The following is a 22,718-nucleotide window of genomic DNA, read 5'->3' on the forward strand; positions in this document are numbered from 1 at the left end:
ATGCCAGAGGGCAGGCACATGAGCAAGCAACCACCCACAAAACAAATAGATATCATAATCCCTTCCAACCCCCTCCCATCAGCCCTTTAAGTGGGACTCCAGGAGGTGAGACAGACTTCCACACCATGTGATCATTGTCATTGGCTGTCAAAGTGGCCTTGTAATTGAGAGCCAATCCTGCCAGTTCCCGATCAAAAATGAGACCAGGAGCCATGCTCTTGCTTTAGATATAAAGGGGGGGGGGGGGGTCCTAGGGTGACAACACTGCTTCAGTGGATACAGGGGGGTGAGTGAGCATTGTCATCCTCAGGCATGAAGTGTCTTACAGGCAAGGGCTACCAGATAAAAAGAAAAGAAAAAAGAAACGCAAAAATTGCAGCCACCACATGTAATACCTGGAAAGCTGCATTTTTGTTCTTAGCTTTAGATATACTTTAAGATTGTTCTGGATTTCCTGATTTAGGGTCTGTGTCGATGGGCTTTGGGCTTATGTTAGTTACATCAATTCAACACACTTATGAAATCATTCATATTTCATTGAGATGTGCAGTTGACCTCCTTCTCACCTGAATTTAAAGCTGAAGTTGAGATCTGACACTTTTTATATAGTAACATTGCTTTGAACCAATGTATCCATATGCCATACCTGGCTGGTCCCATTGGAAGCTGGAAATCCCTGTAGCATTCCCTGCTACTACAGTGATTGACACTATCTTCCAGGTCCCGCACTGAGCGACTACCCTTCTGCTTACGCAACAGAGGAGGTTGTTTTTTATGCATGGGTGCCTTTCAGAGAACACTTTGCATTTTCTCAATAAATGCAAAGTGTTTTCTAAATGGACAATGTGGAGATTGTGTCGTCGCCACACTGCCTCTCCATCTTGTTGAATCAGACAATAATTTTCATCCCCTGAGAAAGCAAGTGAGGGATCCCCCTATTTTCACAATGAGGACAGGACAAGGAAGTGAGTGGAGATAACTGCAGTAGTGGTACCTACTACAGTGATTTCCAGTGACCAGGGGGATCCTACAGATCTGGCACATCCATCCTTACATTGGTCCAAGCTGTACATCAAATTATGTTTGATATACCTAAACTTCCACTTTGACCTGCTTCAAGTTCACATTCCAAATTGTATGGAAGTGTAAAGCCTTTCTGAAGAGAACTAAAGCTCAATGACTCTACTAGTTTCACCAAGGTCTGGCTAAGCCCTGGCCAACAGCCATATCACTAACCAATAAGAGTGACCTTACTGCCCACTGAGGCAGGGGAGTAACAGCGGGCAGGGCTTAGCCATGAAATCAGAGAAAGCTACAGTAACAAAGTGAAACAAAAGCAGAGAGGGCCACATTAGCTTTTTCCGGCTAATATACTGTATGTAACACCAAGCACGTTGTGGTGTCTGCTCTATGGCTCCACTTTTGCTTTCAAAAGTTTAAAATGCACAGGTTCACCTTATGGAAGTAATCTTATTTCGTTGTATGCAACTTTGGCAAGATTATTTCTGCTAAAACCTTCAGAACCCAAAAGATAATTTAGAGATTGTGAAAGCCATTACTTAAAGCTGCCTTATTGTGTGTATGTTTCAGCTGCTGAATCTGCCAGCTGTTATCTGAGGTATGCAAGGACAGCCATCTATAATTTGGCTGCTGGACGCCATTCTTGTGCCCTACAGTGAAACGTGCCAAAAAATGAGTCAGTCTTTTTCAGGTAGCAATATTCATCTACAGTGCCATCTATTAATAGTTCAGCTGTCACAATTGCAATAATAAAAAAAAAAAAAGAAAAAAAATGTAAAGAATACCTTTTTTACATGTTTGCGCATTATAAAAACAGAGCAGTGTTTTTTAATCAAAACAGTATAACAGTGTCAATGACAGCTAGGTCCCCACTGTCAATCAGGAACCAATCATAGTGTTTCCTGATCATGTGATGACAGCAAAAAAAACAGTGCACCAAATAAAATCCTTATCTCTAAAATTATGCATAAAAGGGATTTGTGTAAATTAGTAATTTTTATTAAGTTTACTGCCACATACTAACACTGCATCAAAGGGCATCAAAGACCTCGCGTCACAAAAGGGTTAAAAATATACTTGCAACCACTGCAACATACCTGTACTTTAACAGTATCATTATTAATATTATGAAAATGTCTTACTGAACAAACTGACAAGTCTAATTTAATACATTCCTTTTTGGATCACATTATATGAAATAACATTATTCAATCTATCTAACTGAAAAAAAAAATCCCCAAACTTACTCTTGTGGTGTCATCCTGATTTGCATGGTATACAGCAGTCCACAAAGAATTACAATGTCATTAAAAATATTTAATCATTATTGCCAGAACACATTTCAGCATTGAATAACTGTTCTTTTCTACTGTATATAAAAACAAGCCTGCTACCACTTTACAACACTACAATAAAATCATTGTGCTCTGTTTAAATAAAAAAGCTTTGTTCTATCTAACACATTTAGGCTCAGACAAAGCCTTCTGTTGGCATTTCTCTGTATTAAAGCAGAACTAAAGGCAAAACTTTTATTTTTCATTTTGTATAGAGTAAGGGAGGGTTATAATCCCTGTCAGTGGTTTTTCTTTGCCATCTGTGTCCCAATGAGGAGATTTCCCTTCACTTCCCATCCCATAGCCAACACAGGAAGTGGGAGGAAAGCCCTCCAAAGTGGGAGAATTCCTAGTTGTGACCAGGGTCACCAGAATGAGTGTCCCCATTGGAATATTTCCCCTTCTAATACTGTTCTGGTGACAACCCACAATGTTAGTTTTATTTTTTTTTTTTACTTTTGTTGATAACAGAAAAACAAGACAAATAGAGAGGCTGAGTATTTCCTTGTTCACTTAAAGCAATGTCAGACAGGCAATTTTAGACCTCATTCACATAGCCCTCCTGTGTCTTTTAATTAAACAGAGTTTCTATTGCATTTACTTTTCATTCCCAACATATGCATTTATATGTGTTCAGAATACCTCCTATGCCTCTGGGTGCACATTACTATTTTTTTCTAAATGCAATTAAATGAAATGCACTTGAATGAAGGAAAACTCAGTGTGCATGATACCATTTAAAATGAGTACATGCATTTATATGCATTTATAAAGGTACTATAAAAGCATATAGATGCAAATAAACACATGTATGCCATTGCCACTGTGAATTAGGCTTTAGGTTGTATCGTTCGTAGTGTGAAGATGGTGATTCCCACTAAAGCACAACTCCAACCAAAATATTTTTGTTGCGTTGTACAAAGTGTTTTTATCGTCTGTGACCCCACTGGATATATTAACTTCATTTTTTTGGATGAACTAGATGGCCTTGCGTCCTTTTTCAACCTAACATCAACCTAACTATGTAATTTCCTGTCCATCGGATGGGTGTTAGACAGCAATAATAACTATTTTTAGTAGAGCAGGGTATGGTTACAACAATTGTTCGTTTTCATTTGTGTTTTTGTCCCCCACTGGAGATGTGTTCCCTCACTTCATATCCAGGTAATGGGTGTCATAAAAAAAAATTAAAAATACTAAGTATATTAGGTGGGTTGGGGATGAGATTTCAAAGGATGCCTAAAGGCCTAAACCTGACGAATTGTGGTAGGGAGGGCCAGAGGAGAGCAGAGTCTGGAGAAATCGTGGAGATGAGTATTGGATGAGGTGACTAAATGTATATAAATGCATGTAATAAATTTAAATGGTGTAATGTACACCTCGCGTTTACTTTCATGAGTGATCTAGAAGGTAGAAGAGAAATGTTTTGTTTGACATTTTGAGATGAGGCTGGTTAGGTAGCTTGGGGCAGAGTTGTAGATCGCTTTTTACCCTATTAAATAAACCCAATACAACATTTAAATTTTCAACTAATGGATCCCAAAGACTAGTGAAACATAATGGCCAGTAGAGATGAGCCAGTCTATGGTTTGGACTATAATGGTATGGAAAAGCAGATCCAAGTTCACTTCACTAGCCAGATATTATCATATTATGAATCAGTAAAGGGGTCCCTTGAACTCCACAAATAGTTCACTTGTGTGACTTCAGAGTATGCAGCCCCCACACCTCCCCCATACAAGGAAGCAGTAGGGATAAATAGTCGGATGAAGGAGTGGTGGGGAGCACTGGAAATGTGAGTATCAATGGGTTGGAAGGGATGTCTTTTTTACTTTGGATTTTCCCACTTTAAGAAGCGGATCTTATTGTTCAGAAGAGACTTGGTTTGCTTACTTGACTGTCAAAGCCCTGCTTACACCCTGCATTGAACTTTACAGTCGGACACAGCGCATCATCTATCACAGTAAAGAGCCGATGAAGTAGGCTATTTACCATGTGATCAGCTCTGTCCAATCACAGCTAATCCCATGTAAGCAAATGCTGGTCATCGGCATTTCCTTTCCACAGCGCTGTCAGCATCTGAGGAAAGGAAAGCCGATAACCGACTTTCCAATGGTGACAGCGGCATTTACACTTTACACTGATTATCAGGGCAGCCTATCAGTGTCCACCGGTGCTGCATATCATTGTGTCCATCAGTGCAGTACATCAGTGCCACCTTGTCAGTGCAGCCTCATCATTGTCCATCAGTGCAGCCTCAGAAGAATTTGCAAAATTTTACAACAGAAACAAAGAAAAAGTAAAACATTTTTTTCAAAATTTTCGGTCTTTTTCCATTTGGTTAGCAAAAAATAAAAACCGTAGTGGTGATTAAATACCACCAAAAGAAACTCTACCTGTATAAAAAAAATGATAAAAATTTCATTAGTGTGCAGTCTTGCATGACCGCGCAACTGTCATTCAAAGTGCGGCAGCGCTGAAAGCTGGAAATTGGCCTGGGTAGGGAGAGGGTGAAAGTGCCCAGTGCTGAAGTGGTTAAAGACATTTCTAGGTCCTCACAACACAGGTTTTTATCCCTGTTTAATTGCATGTTTCAGTATGAATTATGGGAAATATTTTCCCCACCCACATAGGGGATATGGGATAAATATTAAAGTTTGTTATACCTTGCAATCATCATACTGTATATAGTTTATTTTATTTTATAAAATGTCCCTGCGGTTTATTATATGTGGGGGAAAGTACACAAAAGGTTAAGGACTGTTTTGCTCATCACAAATACTCCATTAGAGTCAAACGAGAACAACTACCTTTAGTGCAACGCTTTGCTGAAAGAGGGCATACAGTCTCCCAGCTTAAATACAAGGTAATTGATGGAGTCGCCCGCAATAGGCATGGAGGCAATAGGGAATTGGCTTAAAAGAGAAAAGAAGAACAATGGATTCACCGATTTTGCACTCTCTAATTTTAGTAAATTTATATTTATTCCTTTGATTGGTAAATTCTGTAATGTTTGTTATTCCAGTAAAAGCTTCTAATCTATTATTTATTATATTCCTTCTGATATTAGGTGCCATATCAGGATTTCATTCAGTTGATATGGGGAAGTGATTACTCACTGTTGACCCGTCCTTTTAAAAAAATTAATATATTAGTGCGGTAATGCAATGCGGTAATGCAGTAGCCGAGCTCCGCACACTGCCGGCTCTAAAACAGCTATAACAAGCGCAGGACCCACTATACAGATCCAAAACCGATCCACAAGAGCACCGGAACCCACGGGGACTGAGATGAGATGGCAGAAGCGTCCATATAAGCAGACAATAAAGAAGAATCAGCCGCGGCAACCTTCCCCTGCTCACACTCCCTCTCCCAGGATGGCGCTGAGTAAGCAGAACACACGAGGTGGCCAGGGCCCTGAGCAGCCTGACTCCCCACAGCACTCCAACCCCTCTCCTATGGCAGCACCAAGGGACCCCTTCTCATCTCCGGAGACCTAGATGAGGAGCTGCAGGGAGCGGAATCGTCCCCCCTGTCCGTGTCCACCAGAGCATCCCTGGGACACCCAGACCAGGCAGGATCACCGGGCTCATCCATGGATAGGAACATGGCAGATCTAGCTGACTCCATGTTTAGCCAATCTAGCCCAGCCCCAGCAGACCCCTCACTTCCATAGGCCCCTTATGCTGGGGATGCAGTACTGATAGCAAGATTCTCAGCCATGCTACAGCAGGAACTATCCAAAGCATGCTCCATCATTATTAATGACATTAAACAAGATATACAGAGCTTTGGACTCAGGCTGGACACTATTCAAGCAAAAGTTGATAAAACAGTGCACAGAATCAACCAAAACTCCAGGACGGCAGCAGAAATACAGGGACAATTGGAAGAGGCCTATGCAAAAATCAAAGATTTACAAAATAGGTCCTGTCGTTACAACATACACATACGGGGACTCCCAGAAACACACACAGACCTGGAAGGAGCCATGCACACCCTCATGAAGGAGCTAATACCTGATATATTACCACATCACCTAGAGGTCGAATCCACAGAGCCTTGACAGCTCAGAGGCCTGACGGACTTCCTAGCGACATAATAGTGAAACCGCACTATTATAAGATCAAGGAAAAACTAATGGTGGCCTCCAGGTACAAACAGGATTTGAATCTACTGGGATCTCCGATTCAACTATTCATGGACCTTGCCCCCTCCACGGTGCAAAACCACCATACCCTAAAGCCGCTCCTGCAGAAATGACTGAACTGCCAAATTAAGTACAGGTGGTCTTTCTCCTTTACATACAGAGGCAAGAATCGTTCCTTCTCGAATTATCAGGATGGAGAAGGGATCCTACTGGAATTGGGAATCATCTCTAGAGACCATTCACCCACGCCACCCACCAATCACCAGAACAGGGCTTTGTCCCCCATTTGGTCCTCACAACAGCCCAGGAACAACGGAAGAACCCCAACACCAACTTTAACGGAACAGTTTGAGCCCCCAACAAGGGGACTCGCTTCTACCCACGGGGTATCTTCCCCCTTTACCCACAATCAGAGCCAGGTCTGACTAAGACAAGTTAAGCCCATCTGTGGAGGCTAACCTTTCAGAGGGAGATTAGGCATTAAAGCCTCGAAAGTTACAGTTGTTGATGAAGTTATAGGTCACAAGCTAACATTTCTTGTTCACCAGGTTACACTTCTGGGCGTTAAACTAGAGTGGGTGAGCAGATTCACCATACAGAAGCAGGGTCGGCTGACCCATCTTTTTACACTATATAGGGAGAGAGGAGGCTGGAATGCCTCAGGCACATATAGTGGACTCTTGCTGGACCTTTTGGGTGTCACCAAATTTTTTGTTTATATCTTGCCATTTTTAGGATTAAGGTTTGGACCCAGGGTGGATACGCATGCCACTCCAGTGATCTTGTTCTCATTCTTGGGTGAGAGCAACTTCACACCTAGTCCCCAGGAGTTTTCCCTGGGGTGGACCCCATTCCTTAGGAGACAGGGCTGTTTGCTGAAATGTTGTATGTAGGTCTTGGAGCTTTCTCCAGAAACCACTAATCTTTCTCAATCTTTTCTTTCCTCTCTTCTTTTTCTAGGGGGCGGTAAACCCCCCCCCGGGCTGACTATGCCTCTCTGGACCACTGAATTTTCCTCATCCCCAGAAATGGGGACACAGACGGCTCCATATCTAGAACTGGGTAAGTGTACTCTGCAGAACCACAATGGAGATTGATCACCAAATTAAATACACAATCATGACACACAAAGTGCAGGGTTTCAAGTCCCCCACTAAGAGAAGCTTTCACATATTATCATAAACAAAAAGCAGATATCTTGCTGTTACAGGAGACTCATTTTTCTTACAACATCACCTCAACATTTCTCAGCACAAAATACCCACAGTTTTATGCCTCTTCGGGCCCAGAGAAAAAACTTTTTCTTGCAAAATACCATTTGTCCCTATAACCATAATCAAAGATAAACAGGACAGATACATAATGGCAGTAGGCCACATAAATGATCAGGTAACCACTCTAATTTCTTACTATGCCACTAACACGAGTCAAATGTAATTATTCCATAACATGTTCAAGGTATTACTTTCTAAAGCACAGGGACAGGTGATCCTAGGAGGGGACAGCAAACTACCGTTAGACCAAATACTAGATAAATCATCACACAGTAAACTAACATAAAAAAAGTGTACATAGAAGCAGCGGTAGAGTAGCATGGCTACTACGTAACAACAACCTCATAGATCACATTTTCATAGGGACCCCATTATTACTATATATAATCTCTGACGGAATACTTAACACCATGGTCAGACCATTCGCCAGTCAGGCTTTCTCTTTCCAATTCGTGGAAAAAACCTCATTTATCCCCGTGGAGACTAAACGCTACACTATTAAATGACCCGATAACGGTAGCAGAAATAGAGAAGGAGATACGCCTATTCTTTAAGGAAAACTTACCAGCAACAACCTCCCCAGTAACAAATTGGGCAGCACACAAGGCCACAATTAGAGGCAAACTACTACAATTGGTGGCACGACACAAGCGGTCCAGAGATAGCACAGTAACACAACAGGAACAGATATTGCGTGACCTCCTCAAGGAACAAAAAGTGACTCCACAGGTAGATATCAGACAATAAAATAAATGAGGCTAGACTAGCACTTAAGTCTTACCACACAGGCAGAAAAACGAATACGCTGGTCACGACACAGATGCTGTATTACACGATGGGAGATAAACCCACCACATTATTAGCAAGAAAACGAGTACCCCGACCCTACACATCAGCGTTGCCTAAGCTGCGATTAACTAATGGACAACCAAGTCAGAACCCAGAAAGAATAGTTACCGAATTTACAAAATTTTATACCAAATTATATAGGGCCTCAGAGAAAGTAGGATCAAATAAAATGGAGGAATTTTTTTAGACACATCCCTCTCCCTAAATTACAGAAGGAACACTTAGAACTAATGGATCAAGTATTCACTGAAACTGAGATAATACAAGCAATCAAGAGCTTAAATCCCTCCAAAGCCCCAGGCCCAGACAGGTTCTCAGGTCTATATGACAGAAAATTCAGGGAAATTCTGACCCCACATCTTTGTACCTTTTTTAACGTAATCAGGCATGGCACGGCCCTTCCTGACCAGGAAAATAAAGCATTTATACATATCCTCCCGAAACTGGGAAAAGAACATGGAAGCTCAGAGAATTATTGCCCCATCTCATTGATCAACACAGACTTAAAAATTATGACAAAGATCCTGGCAGACAGAATGAACTAATTTTTAGCAAACTACATCCACCCAGACCAGACGGGCTTTGTACCGGGACGTCAAACGACAGATCAAACAAGAAGGGTCATAGATATTATCCGCGGTCCACTCGGACTCGGAGGGCAGGGGCCCAAGACAGGGAATGCTGCTATCTTCAGATATACATAAAGCATTTGATTCCCTGTCTTGGGACTACCTCTTCTTTGTCCTGTTCAGAACTCACTTCTTATCCACACTTGGAATTCTTTACAGCTCCCTGACGGCAGCGTTAATGATAAAAGGCTACTTTTCAGGTTCAATTAACATCCAAAGAGGGACACGCTGGGTGACAAGAGGCCCAGGGTAAACAGGCGCACATTGTTCACACCAAACCAGAAAGGAGGCGTAGGGCTTCCCGACCTGCAAAAATATTTTTATGCAGTCCAATTAGCACACCTCACCAAATTCCACTCCCAACAACCTCAGACATTATGGATGGCAATGGAATCACATTCCTGCTACCCCAAACCAATCTCGCATATTATGTGGTTGCCGATGAAAGAAAGGCCGATAATTTTGTGTCCATCCCTCTCCTTATCCTTAGATATTTGGGACAGACTAGCTAGGACCCAAAACTTCAAATTGCACCATAATCCATTAGCCCCTGTCCTGCAAAATGGGGATTTCACCCTGGGCCTCACCCCCCCCTGATTTTGAATGGTGGTCCAATAAGGGCTCAGACCTCTGAGATAATAAGGGAATGCTATCCAATGTATCTGTTATATACACTATCTTAACATTTGTCTCAGAAAAACTGACTTATATGACCCAATGGGAAAAAGATATCCAGGAGAACCTGGAACTCGCGAAATGGCATTCGGTGGCGCTGGCTGCTTCCAGGTCGCTGATAAATACTTCAATAATAGAGGCGAAGTACAAGGTTCTTTAAGGTGGTATTTGGTGTCGACTAGACTGGCCACTTTTGTTCCCAGAGCGTCATATAAATGCTTTCGGGGCTGTGGTCAGGAAGGGACGGCATTCCATATTTGGTGGCAATGCCCCAAAGTACGGAAATTCTGGATCAGGGTCTATAACTTCATGTACTCCCTCACCCAGATTAACCTGACCAAATCCCCAAAACATGCACTATTAGGTTGTAAGATCGAGGAAGCCTGCAGAAGCAAAAGACGGCTCCTGACGTTCATTTTTATATCGGCCAAAATTACAATTGCGAAGAACTGGAAGTCAGCAGCCATACCATTTGTTCAATTTAAACATAAACTTTCATGGCTTATGTTAAACGAAAGACTAACAGCAACTGTGCAGGATAAAATTAAATAGTTTGATAAAATATGGGATCCATGGATTAGATACCTGACATTGACAAACGACCCTTGGACACTCTCTGTTTAGGGGGTTTCCTGGGTTAGGTAACACAGGGCGTAGAGTCACCCCCCACCCTTCCCCCTACTCTCCTTTTTTATTCTCCCCCTCTCCTCCTATCTCTTCTCATCTTCTGGGATTATGGTGTTGTTGGGTGAGGGTTGCCCCTGTGCGGTTGGAGGGTGTGAGAGATCCCCGAATACCTGCTGGGGTGAACCGCATCCCCTGGCGTGGAGGGGGCACCCTGTAGCCCATACCATAACATTGTTTCAAGGGAACAGTCTATGGTGAGAAGCCTAACACAAGGGTTTCACCACATAACAGATTTAGAAACATCTCAACCGGAATTTAAAATGTATAAAGGAAGATAATAAAGAATTTTAATCTGGCCTCAGTTGACGAGGTGGTGGACTGTCCGTGATTGCAACCCATGTTACTCAGTATACAAAAACTATGGACTGTTAAATCCAATGCCATGATCTTTACTTTGTATTGTTGAAAACTTGAATAAAAACTATTGAAAACCAAAGAGGGACACGCCAAGGCTGTCCATTATCCCCGTTACTTTTTGTGTTGGCATTAGAACCGCTAGCAATACAGATACGAGCCTCATTAGATGTCAAAGGTATAGAATGTAGGGGCACCGAACATAAATGCATCCTCTTTGCAGATGACATATTTATGGCAATCCAGTCCCCTATCACTACCCTCCCTAATCTATACGCTATACTCAAACCATTTTCCATAATCTCAGGTCTAAAAATGAATCATGACAAATCACAGGCCATGAACATTTCCTTAGAGGAATCCATGATCTCCACTCTAAAATGGTCTTGCAAATTCACATGGAAAACTGATATCCTCCCATATTTGGGAATAAATCTCACCCCATCATGGAATACACTATACTCCCAAAATTATCCTGCACTGTTTAAAAATATAGGAGCAGACCTGACAAGATGGTCGATCCACCAACCGTCGTGGTTTGGTAGACTACACTCAGTCAAAATGAATGTACTACCGAGAATATTATATCTTTTTAGAATGCTATCAGTGGCACTAGCCAAACCAGACCTGAAATCATTTCAAACTAAACCCTTGTCATTTATCTTCGGCAATAAGAGGCCTAGGGTGAATATACGTACGCTATACACTCCCAAGAGAAAAGGTGGACTAGGCTTCCCAGATCTGTTAAAGTACTACTATGCCGCACAGCCTGCTCACATTACTAGATTCCACAGTTCATGACCCCATCAAATTTGGATGCAGATAGAGGCCAAAGCCTGTAAGACACACCCAATTTCCTCCATTCTTTGGTTACCCCCTAAGCAAAGACCCCCAATTCTATGTCCGGCACTCTCTACCTCTTTGAGCATTTGGGACAGACTACTTAAATCTCACAAGTTCCAATCCTTACATACTTCATTAGCTCCAATATTGGGAAACGCAAACTTCACCCTGGGCCTCACCCCTAGAAGGTTTGAATGGTGGACGAACAATTGGCTACTGAGAATAGCAGATATATGTGATCATAGGGGCATCTTAACAAGAAAAGCACTAGAGGATAAATATCAGCTACCGATCTCAGAATTCTTTAGATACACACAGATAGCAAATTTCCTATTTGCTATAGCAAGAAATTCAGACATAGCTATGATGACCCAAATGGAACACTTATGTACACAGTAGGATAAAATCAGAGGGCATATCTCTGAAATATACACAGTCCTAACGAACTGCACTGAAAAGTTAGAATATATGGAGAGATGAGAGGCTGACCTCTGGGAGGGTATTGAGCTGGACGAGTGGCACAAAATAGCCCAAGGGGCCATAAAAAATCATCATAAATAACTAATAGAAACCAATTTCAAAGTCTTAATGAGATGGAAAATGGTCCCGGCAAGACTGGCGACCTTCATACCTAAAGCCCCGTACACACTATCAGATTGTCTGCTGAGTTTTTCCTTCAGATTTACCAAAACCATGTAATATGAGGTCAAACCTTAGGAGTTTCAATGTGTATGCAATCAGGCAGGCCCTTCTACTACATGGTTTTGGTAAATCTGAAGGAAAAACTCAGCAGACAATCTGATAGTGTGTACGGGGCTTTAGGCATCCCCTCAATGTTTTTGAGGCTGTGGACAACTGGGGACGATGTCCCACATATGGTGGCAGTGTCCCAAGGTGAGGCGCTACTGGATCAGGCTGTACAATTTTGTGTACACCCTTACCCAGGTAAACCTGATTAAATCCCCAAGACAGGCATTGCTGGGTGCCGAGGTAGAATCAGCCTCAAAATCCCAAAGGCATCTTATAATGTTTATATTTACAGCAGCGAAAATAACAATAGCAAAATCATGGAAATCGGCGGTGGTGCCATTTGACCAGCTCAAACACAATCTCTCCTGGATCATGCTTAACGAATGAAGGACAGCAACTATAAATGATAAAATGCAACAGTTTGAAAGGATATGGGGTCCCTGAGTCCAGTACTTAATGGGAGACTCTAGGACTATATTAGTGTAGGGGGGCTGGTGGGGAGGTGGAAGTTGGGTGTGAGGGTCACTTTCTAAATTTCTAACTCTTTACTTCTTCCTTTTCTTAAACAATTTCTCCTTGGGTACAACTATCCTCTTTAGTACCCCTAATTGGGCTGACAAAAGTGGGTCATCTTGCCGAAATCTGAAAATGTTAATTTAGCCTAGACACAGACCCCACTAGAATAACACGAATGTAGCAACAACAATATTAATAACAACTCAGAGGGTAATATGTCAGCGCCGTATTATAGAAAGTTTATATTTGCCTTAAAGTGTGATGTTGCAAAAACCACTATGAAACTAGTTACATATTTTGTACTTCTGCTTTACTATGGAAAATGTGAAAACTTGAAATAAAAGCCATTGAAACAAACAAAAAAAAGAAATAAAGATGTAGTGTAAAAAAAAAAATACAATATATTGAATCGTATGTTGTTGTGTTTTCAAGAAAAATATTACAATTAAATGGTTAAACTAATTAAGTATTTAAGAAATTGATTACAGGCTTTGAATAAATATATATGTGTACAGTGTATGGTTACTTGTATTGTGGCATGTGTTCTCATCTGAAGCAGGGTGCTAACAAACTAGCCCAAAACTGTCATAAAATTGAACACATTATGCATTGTTTGTAACTTTTTGTCTTTTTAAATAAATTTGAAGTGCAGCAATTCTTCCTTTTTCTTATCTATATATTCCCTATGGGAAAGCTTGATTGCTTTGCACTGGAAACAATTACCGGAGAACATTCCATCCCATCCATTGGACAGTGCTCAGACCATACGCCGCACACTGCATCAAATTGGTCTGCATGGTTGTCATCCCAGAAGGAAGCCTCTTCTAAAGATGATGCACAAGAAAGCCTGCAAACAGTTTGCTGAAGACAAGCAGACTAAGGACATTACTGGAACCATGTCCTGTGGTCTGATGAGAGCAAGATAAACTTATTTGGTTCAAATGGTGTCAAGCCTGTGCAGCAGCAACCAGGTGACCAGGTGAGGGCTACAAAGACAAGTGTGTCTTGCTTACAGTCAAGCATGGTGGTGGAAGTTTCATGGTCTGAGGGCTGCATGAGTGCTGCTGGCACTGGGGAGCTACAGTTCATTGGGGGAACCATGAATGCTAACATGTACTGTGACATACTGAAGCAGAGCATGATCCCCTCCCTTCAGAGACTGGGCAGCAGGGCAGTATTTTAATATGATAAGGACCCCAAATACACCTCCAAGATGATAACTGCCTTGCTAAAGAAACTGAGGATAAAGGTGATGAAGTGGCAAAGCATCTGTGGGGCATCCTCAAATGGAAGTTTGAGGAGGGCAAAGTCTCTAACATCCACCAGCTCCGTGATGTTGTCATGAAGGAGTTGGAAGAGGACTCCAGTGGAAACCTGTGAATCTCTGGTGAACGCCATGACCAAAAGGGTTAAGACAATGCTTTAGAATAATGGTGGCCACACAAAATATTGACACTTTGGGCCCAATTTGAACATTTTCACTTAGGGATGTACTCACTTTTGTTGAGAAAGGTTTAGACATGAATGGCTGTATGTTGGGTTATTTTGAGGGGACAGCAAATTCAGACTGTTATTCAAGCTGTACACTCACTGCTTTACATTGTAGCAAAGTGTCATTTCTTCAGTGTTGTCACGAAAAAAGATATAATAAAACATGAGGGGTGTACTCACTTTTGTGAGCTACTGTATATATATATATATATATTAATATATATATATATATATATATATATATATATATATATATATATACACTACCGTTCAAAAGTTTGGGGTCACTTTGAAATGTCCTTATTTTTGAAGGAAAAGCACTGTACTTTTCAATGAAGCTAACTTTAAACTAGTCCTAACTTTAAACAAATATACTCTATACATTGCTAATGTGGTAAATGACTATTCTAACTGCAAATGTCTAGTTTTTGGTGCATTATCTACATAGGTGTATCGAGGCCCATTTCCAGCAACTATCACTCCAGTGTTCTAATGGTACAATGTGTTTGCTCATTGGCTCAGAAGGCTAATTGATGATTAGCAAACCCTTGTGCAATCATGTTCACACATCTAAAAACAGTCTAGCTCCTTCCAGAAGCTACAAAACTGACCTTCCTGTGAGCAGATTGAGTTTCTGGAGCATCACATTTGTGGGGTCAATTAAACGCTCAAAATGGCCAGAAAAAGAGAACTTTCATCTGAAACTCGACAGTCTATTCTTGTTCTTAGAAATGAAGGCTATTCCATGCGAGAAATTGCAAAGAAATTGAAGATTTCCTACAACGGTGTGTACTACTCCCTTCAGAGGACAGCACAAACAGGCTCTAACCAGAGTAGAAAAAGAAGTGGGAGGCCGCGTTGCACAACTAAGCAAGAAGATGAGCACATTAGAGTCTCTAGTTTGAGAAACAGACGCCTCACAGGTCCCCAACTGGCATCTTCATTAAATAAATGAATAAGGAAGGCTATCACTCCATTTTGCAACGCCATGCCATACCCAGTGGACAGCGCTTGATTGGAGCCAATATCATCCTACAACAGGACAATGACCCTAAACACACCTCCAAATTGTGCAAGAACTATTTACAGCAGAAGCAGGCAGCTGGTATTCTATCGGTAATGGAGTGGCCAGCACAGTCACCAGATCTGAACCCCATTGAGCTGTTGTGGGAGCAGCTTGACCGTATGGTACGCCAGAAGTGCCCATCCAACCAATCCAACTTGTGGGAGCTGCTTCTAGAAGCGTGGGGTGCAATTTCTCCAGCTTACCTCAATAAATTAACAGCTAGAATGCCAAAGGTGTGCAATGCTGTAATTGCTGCAAAAGGAGGATTCTTTGACGAAAACAAAGTTTGATGTAAAAACAATGTTATTTCAAATACAAATCATTATTTCTAACCTTGTCAATGTCTTGACTCTATTTTCTATTCATTTCACAACGTATGGTGGTGAATAAGTGTGACTTTTCATGGAAAACACAAAATTGTTTGGGTGACCCCAAACTTTTGAACGGTAGTGTATATATATATATATACAGTAGCTCACAAAAGTGAGCTGTTATACAAGCTGTACACTCATTACTTTCCATTGTAGCAAAGTGTCATTTCCTCAGTGTTGTCACATGAAAAGATATAAAAAAAATTACAAAAATGTGAGGGTGTGTGTGTGTGTGTGTATATATATTTATATATATATATATATACACACACACACATATATTCACGACTCCAAGAAACCACCGCCCGGCCACTTATATGTAATGACTGGACGGGAGGCAGTTAAGGAATAATTCCAGGTATGGGTATTTTATACAGAATTATATTGTTGTTCCTGCTTGGATCAATGTAACTATGTATATACTATATCTGGCCAATGCCCCTGGAAGCTGGAAATAAATAAAGTAAAGAAAGCTACTTTGGGGATCGCCACTTGCTCCCAGGTTACTCGCTGAGCCACTGCATCTCTGCTTACTGAGCACAGGAGGATGACCACTCAGTACTGGCACCTTTTAGAGAATGCTTTGCATTTTCTGAATTAATGCGAAATGTTCTCTGATTGAACTAGGTAAAAAGCATGACATCACTTTCATGCCTCTCCACCTTGTCCAGTGTATAAATTCATCTTTAAACATTCTGATCCCTGAGATCCCATAAAACTGTGTACATTAGAAGTAGCCAAGTTGCAGTGGTGCATTTGATAACAAAAATTTGAATAATTTGAATACAGTCTAGAAAAGCATGTAAAAAAATACTCTTCACTTTGAAAGGAATATGTACATTGTTGCCTTTAAGTGTTTTGACAAAATTATGTTTAGAATTCTTGTGTTGGGGCAAAGATCTGGCAATATTGATAGCTGAGAACTATAGTGAATATTTGTATGTCTTTTTCGTTGTATTGATGGTACAGATCAAGATTCTTACCCAAATAGTAAAACCATCACATAAACAAAGAAAACAGAACGATTTAACCCACTCCCAGATCTCCATAGGCACTGGTCACCCTCTAATTGGTGCGTACACATGACCGGACTTTCCGGCAGAAAAGGTCAGACAGACTTACGAATGAACGGACTTGCTCACACATGAACGGACTAAAGTCTGTGCGAAAGTCTCTTTGTTTTGATTGTAATTACGTACGACGGGACTAAAAAAAGTTCAATAGCCAGTAGCCAATAGTTGCCCTTGTGTCGTATTTTGTCCGTCGGACCAGCATACAGACGAACGGTTTTCCCGTTAGGAATTTAGTCCGTCGGATAGATTTGAAACATGTTCTATTTCTAGGTCTGTTGGATTTTTTTAATGAAAAATGATCGAATTAGCCCACACACGATCGGATTGTCCGACGGACTGATTCTGTGGGACCTAGTCTGCCGGAATGTCCGGTTGTGTGTATGCTGCATTAGAGTTAGGAGTGGGTACATTATGACAATCAATGCACTACATATGCCACATTGTCTTTAGCAAATCTGATAAGTACAAGATTTGAATCACATATGCTCCAAAATAAGGTTTTAATTCATTAACCAAAGAACAATTATGAAGGAGAATATTTGGAGTTTGGATTACAATATGCTGCCATCATCAGTGCCAGCACTCATCTTTTATTGGAAAGGGAAAATGATCTGTTCATGTAAGTCCATCATTACAGGCATACCCCACTTTTAAGTACACAATAGGGTTTATTTACCAAAGCTGGAAAGTGCAAAATCAGACTCACTTCTGCATAGAAACCAATGAGCTTCAAGGTTTTATTACCAAAGCTTAATTGAACAAGCTGGGATTAGAATCTCATCCGTTTCTATGCAGAAGGGAGCCTGATTTTGCACTTTCCAGCTTTAGTAAATGAACCCTAATATGTACTTAAAAGTGGGGTATGCCTGTATGGGACTTGTAGATGACAAATGATTGTGCCTTAATACATGCCATTTTGGTAATATCAGACAATAATTGTGGTATTTGAGGGTAGGATTGTAACTGTGTGCGGTGGCCCCAAAGCAAAACCATTAAGGGGCCACTCTATTTCATTAAATTCCACCTCTAACGCTTTTTTTTCTAGTAAAGCTGAAAATAAATTGTGTTCTTAACAATTATATAGAATAGAGTTTCCTAAACTTTATGTATACTGATAACTTAAAACTTTATTAGCCAAATTATATTGCTATTTGCAGTAAGTCACAACTCTGGGCCCCATAGAAATCATTGTCTGCTATGACTATATAGGCATACCTCACTTTTAAGTACACAATGGGGGTTATTTACTAAAGCTGGAACGTGCAAAATCAGGCTAATTTCTGCATAGAAACCAATGAGCTTACAGGTTTTATTACCAAAGCTTAATTGAACAAGCCAAGGTTAGAAGCTCATTGGTTTCTATGCAGAAGTGAGCCTGATTTTGCACTTTCCAGCTTTAGTAAATAAACCCCATTGTGTACTTAAAAGTGGGGTATGCCTGTAGATAAGTAGGGCATTGCAGACGTTGGGCTATTACAGTCAAAGAAAGAGATATACCAGGGAAACATCAAGCCAAGTGTTTCAGGAGCCAACGCCTAGGAATCTGTACATTTGTCTGTAGGCACTTATAGAGAGAATCCAAGAAGTGGCTGGAGAAAGGTCTAATTTTTTTAGACTTTAGTGTGAATTCTGTGGCATGAGGGATCCTTGAAGAAGGTCATGAGATTATTCTGTGGTGCTGATTGACTTTTTTTGGCTAGAGGAAATGCCTTCAATTATTCAAATTGTCATAATTATTATCAAACAATGTACAATAGTAAGACACTTACATAGAACTTATTATAGTTATATCATGCAACAGATAAGCAATTTTATCTCCAAACTTTTATCCCACAAAAAAACATAAAATTGCTAACATTCTGTGAGTATACAACACAACTCTAGGACCGAGTGCAATACATTATTATTATTTATATTGTTATTATTTTTTCAGCATCTAAAATTATACAGATTGGATTCTTTATTCTCCTCTATGGAATGTAGCTTGCACGGCAGTGCATTTCAAACCAGTTGAGGCCTTTATCACTGTCCGTCAGAAAATAATCATTCAATGGTCAGTTAGTAAAAGTAGTAAAAGTCTAAACATAAAAGTTTGCTGGTATTTTTAACTTAACAAATACAGAATACAACATTTTAACCTGGTAATAAAACAAGGGTTGTTTAGCATCTCTGAAATCGAGAACTTACCATGTCTGAGGCTTGCTAAGATGATCAGGGCCAGGACCCCTGTGCCCATTGTGCCTCCTACTCCTACAAGTTAGCTATGCTTATCCAGTGCAGTACGGTAAGAGATTAATTCATTTAAGCAGCTCCTGCCTGCCAGAGAGACCTTGGTGTTCTGAGAGTTGTATTTCTGGTACATCCTTTTATCTGGCAACTTCTGTTTTCTCACTTACCACAGATGTGGAAGCTGAGTCTTCTAACCCAAAATGAATGACATCTTCTTTAAGCTGAACTCCAGGCAGATATAATGGACACACATTAATGCAGCTCATTGTTTATTATGAACCTTTTGTTTAAATGCAAGCGGTGCAAGTACCTTAATTTGGGCTTGAAATCCTTATTCAGCAAATATTAGATTGGGGAAGAAATAATAAGCACCAGAGCTAATCATTTGTGCTGCACTGCTCATGTGCTAACCATGAACATGATGATTGTAGGAAAGAGCAGGGTGACAGGGAAATAAGCTCATCGGTCTGCTGCTTCTCCTTTCACTGTCCAGTCACAGTACCCAGACTATGGACATTAAACTATTTATATATTCTTAACAAATAGTAAAAAAAAGTTTTAAAACAATTCCTTACTGACCTAACTAGCATATATTGTAAAGTTATTAATTCTCAAAAATCCTAAAAGATCACAGCAAAGACTCTACAGGCCCACTAGCAACAGCAGGCATGCGTTATGCTATCTATGGTGACTGTGGAGGCTGCTGGAGTCCAGTGAACTCATTGTCAAGTTCAAGAAACCAGTTTGAAATAATTTAAGCTTTGTGACATGGTGTATTATCCTGCTGGAAGTAGCCATCAGAAGATGGGTACACTGTAGTCATAAAAGGATGGACATGGTTGGGGGGGCGTGGCCAGCACGCAAGCCGTTTGGACGCATAGGAAGAGAGCTCCGTAGCATCGGCGGAATTTATAGCGACACCGGCCTGCAAATCCACGTTAACCTGTCCACCTGATCAGCGGAACACTCCTGCAACAATAGCAGTATGACGAGGAAACGCAAAGACGACCGGAGACTGAAGAAACTCACAGAGTTCTTCCCTCCTCCATCACGCGGAGAAGGCCAAAATGGCGCCGGTCTATCCACAGCCACGGAGGCGTGCAGCGCCAGCTCTCACTACACTGACATGCCAGACGCAGTGCCACTACCTGCAGATAGAGCGGGGAGCCAAACCTCCTCTTCAGGAGAAGATTCTCCTAGTCCATCATGCTGCAGCCCGGCGAAGTCAAGTCAAAAACTGGACTTTACGGAAGCTGAGGTAAGTCAGACCCCTACTAACCTCCTAGGCCCTGACAAACTGGGGATATCCCCTATTGCGGCCTTCCCGACCGCCAATCAACCCATTCTGGATACACAGCTAAAGGAGATGCTGCTGACTCTCCACAACTCCCTCCATAATGACTTATGTGCCCTGACTAAGCAATTCTCCAAAGAATTCACCAGAGAATTCCAAGCCCTGGGGGACAGAGTCGGTAACATTGAGCAATCAATGGGAGCCATGACGACTACAGTGAACGAGCTAGTAGACGCTCATGACAATAACTTAGAGGACAGAGCCTGGATGAAAGCCAAAATGGCCGACCTTGAAGACCATTCGAGGAGAAATAACCTCAAAATCAGTGGCATCCCGGAAAATGTCCAACCACCTGAACTTAAAAAGTATGCCACTGATTTCTTCTCAACACTGCTACCAGACGCACCGGACATTGAGCTCATTATCGACCGGATACACCGTATCCCAAAACCTTCTTTCCTGTCTCCACAGGTTCCCCGTGACGTGCTTATGAGTGTTCACTTCTATCATACTAAAGAGCACATTTTATACAAAGTCAGGGCTATGGGGCAACTACCTCAACCGTACACTGCACTCCAAGTATTTGCAGATCTGTCCAAACACACACTAGACATGAGACGGCAATTGTCAACCATGAAGAAAGCTCTCCACAACCACAAAATCGAATACAAGTGGAAACCGCCATCTAAGCTCTCTATTCAGAAAGACGGCACCTCCTACCTTGTCTCCACCCTTGAAAAAGGTCTAGCACTACTGCATGACTGGGGCATTATCCCAGAACCTGCACCTCCTTTGTGGGCAAATTTGGAGAAGCTTACGCCTCAATGGCAACGACAGCCTCACTGACTCTCGCTTGGTCCAATATAGCCACAGTCGGGTGAATATCCACCTGCAGTTTACCACTGAATTCCGTGATGCCTTCCTATGGTTGTTTCATACCAGTTGGCCCTTAAACTTTTTCCCCCAACACGATGCAGCATGGTGTATATCCCTTACTGCTGCACTATTTGTTATGTTCTAACTTTTGTTCGCATTAATTGTTTTTTTTTTTCCTTTTTTTGTTTTTGTTCATTCACAGCATTCTAACAGCACAGAGGATCAGAGGAGCACAACATCCTGCTTGTGACCTAGAATGTCATTCTTTGAAATCACTAGCAGTGGAAGACCACCACCTCAATGAACATCTAACGCCGCCACAAACGTCTAACAACCAATCTCTCAGGTACCATCTGTCGAGACTTGTGAGTACCATGATAAATCGCAACTCTCTTACTATCATATGAATACAAAACTCTTATCTTTAAATGTCAATGGGCTTAACCACCTGGCTAAACGAAGCTCCTTGTGGCGTACTGCCAAATCTCACGCCTGTCAAATTCTATGTGTGCAGGAAACGCACTTCCAACAAGGCAAAGAACCTAAATGTACGCACCCTGACTCTCCCCTTATCTTCCGTGCATCTGGTCCCCAGAAAACTAAAGGCGTACAAAGAGCCATTAACCGTTCGGTGAACTTCCAGCTGATTGAGTCTATCCCGGATATTAATGGAAGGTACATTATCCTAACATGCCTAATTGATAACACTCCCATAACCCTAGCGTCGATCTATACCCCGAATCATAAGCAACTGTCTTTTTTTAATAACGTAATGAGGAAAATCCGTAAGGTGCAAAAATGTTCTTTAATTCTTTCCGGAGACTTCAATACTATTCACAATCCAGATCTGGATTCCTCCAACCCTAAATCGAGACGCCATTTCACTTTAGGTCCTCTTTTATACAGACACGAACTATATGATACCTGGAGATGCCACCATCCGGCTGAGCGAGAGTATTCCTTTCATTCAACAGTTCACAATACGTATACTCGTATTGACTATATTGTTGTTGATAAATGGTTATTGCAGAGGGTCGCGGAGTCTGACATTGCGCCCATAACTTGGGCAGATCATTCCCCTATTAGTATCACATTACACCTATCCAACCCACATCCAACGCATAGGATATGGAGGGAAAATGCCCACCTCCTAAAAATGCCTGACACAGTCAAAACCCTAAACTTCCAAATTGCTGAATTTTTTACATTCAACACGGGCTCGGTGTCAGACTCGGCC

The 22,718-nt window shown here is 41.4% G+C and overlaps 1 protein-coding gene across 1 annotated transcript in view; it reads right to left on the minus strand.

Annotated features, from left to right (window-relative positions):
• Window positions 1-19,435, minus strand: part of CSF1R (colony stimulating factor 1 receptor) — a 129,822-nt gene extending 110,387 nt beyond the window's left edge. The window contains exon 1 of the mRNA XM_077474330.1: window positions 19,270-19,435. Coding sequence (XP_077330456.1) covers window positions 19,270-19,318 — 49 coding nt within the window. The 5' untranslated portion in view covers window positions 19,319-19,435. The remainder of the gene's footprint in view (window positions 1-19,269) is intronic.
• Between the last annotated feature and the right edge of the window lie 3,283 nt (window positions 19,436-22,718).

Source organism: Lithobates pipiens, unplaced genomic scaffold (assembly GCF_037356315.1).
Source record: "Lithobates pipiens isolate NorthernLeopardFrog02 unplaced genomic scaffold, aLitPip1_a1.2 Scaffold_8, whole genome shotgun sequence".
NCBI lineage: Eukaryota > Metazoa > Chordata > Amphibia > Anura > Ranidae > Lithobates > Lithobates pipiens.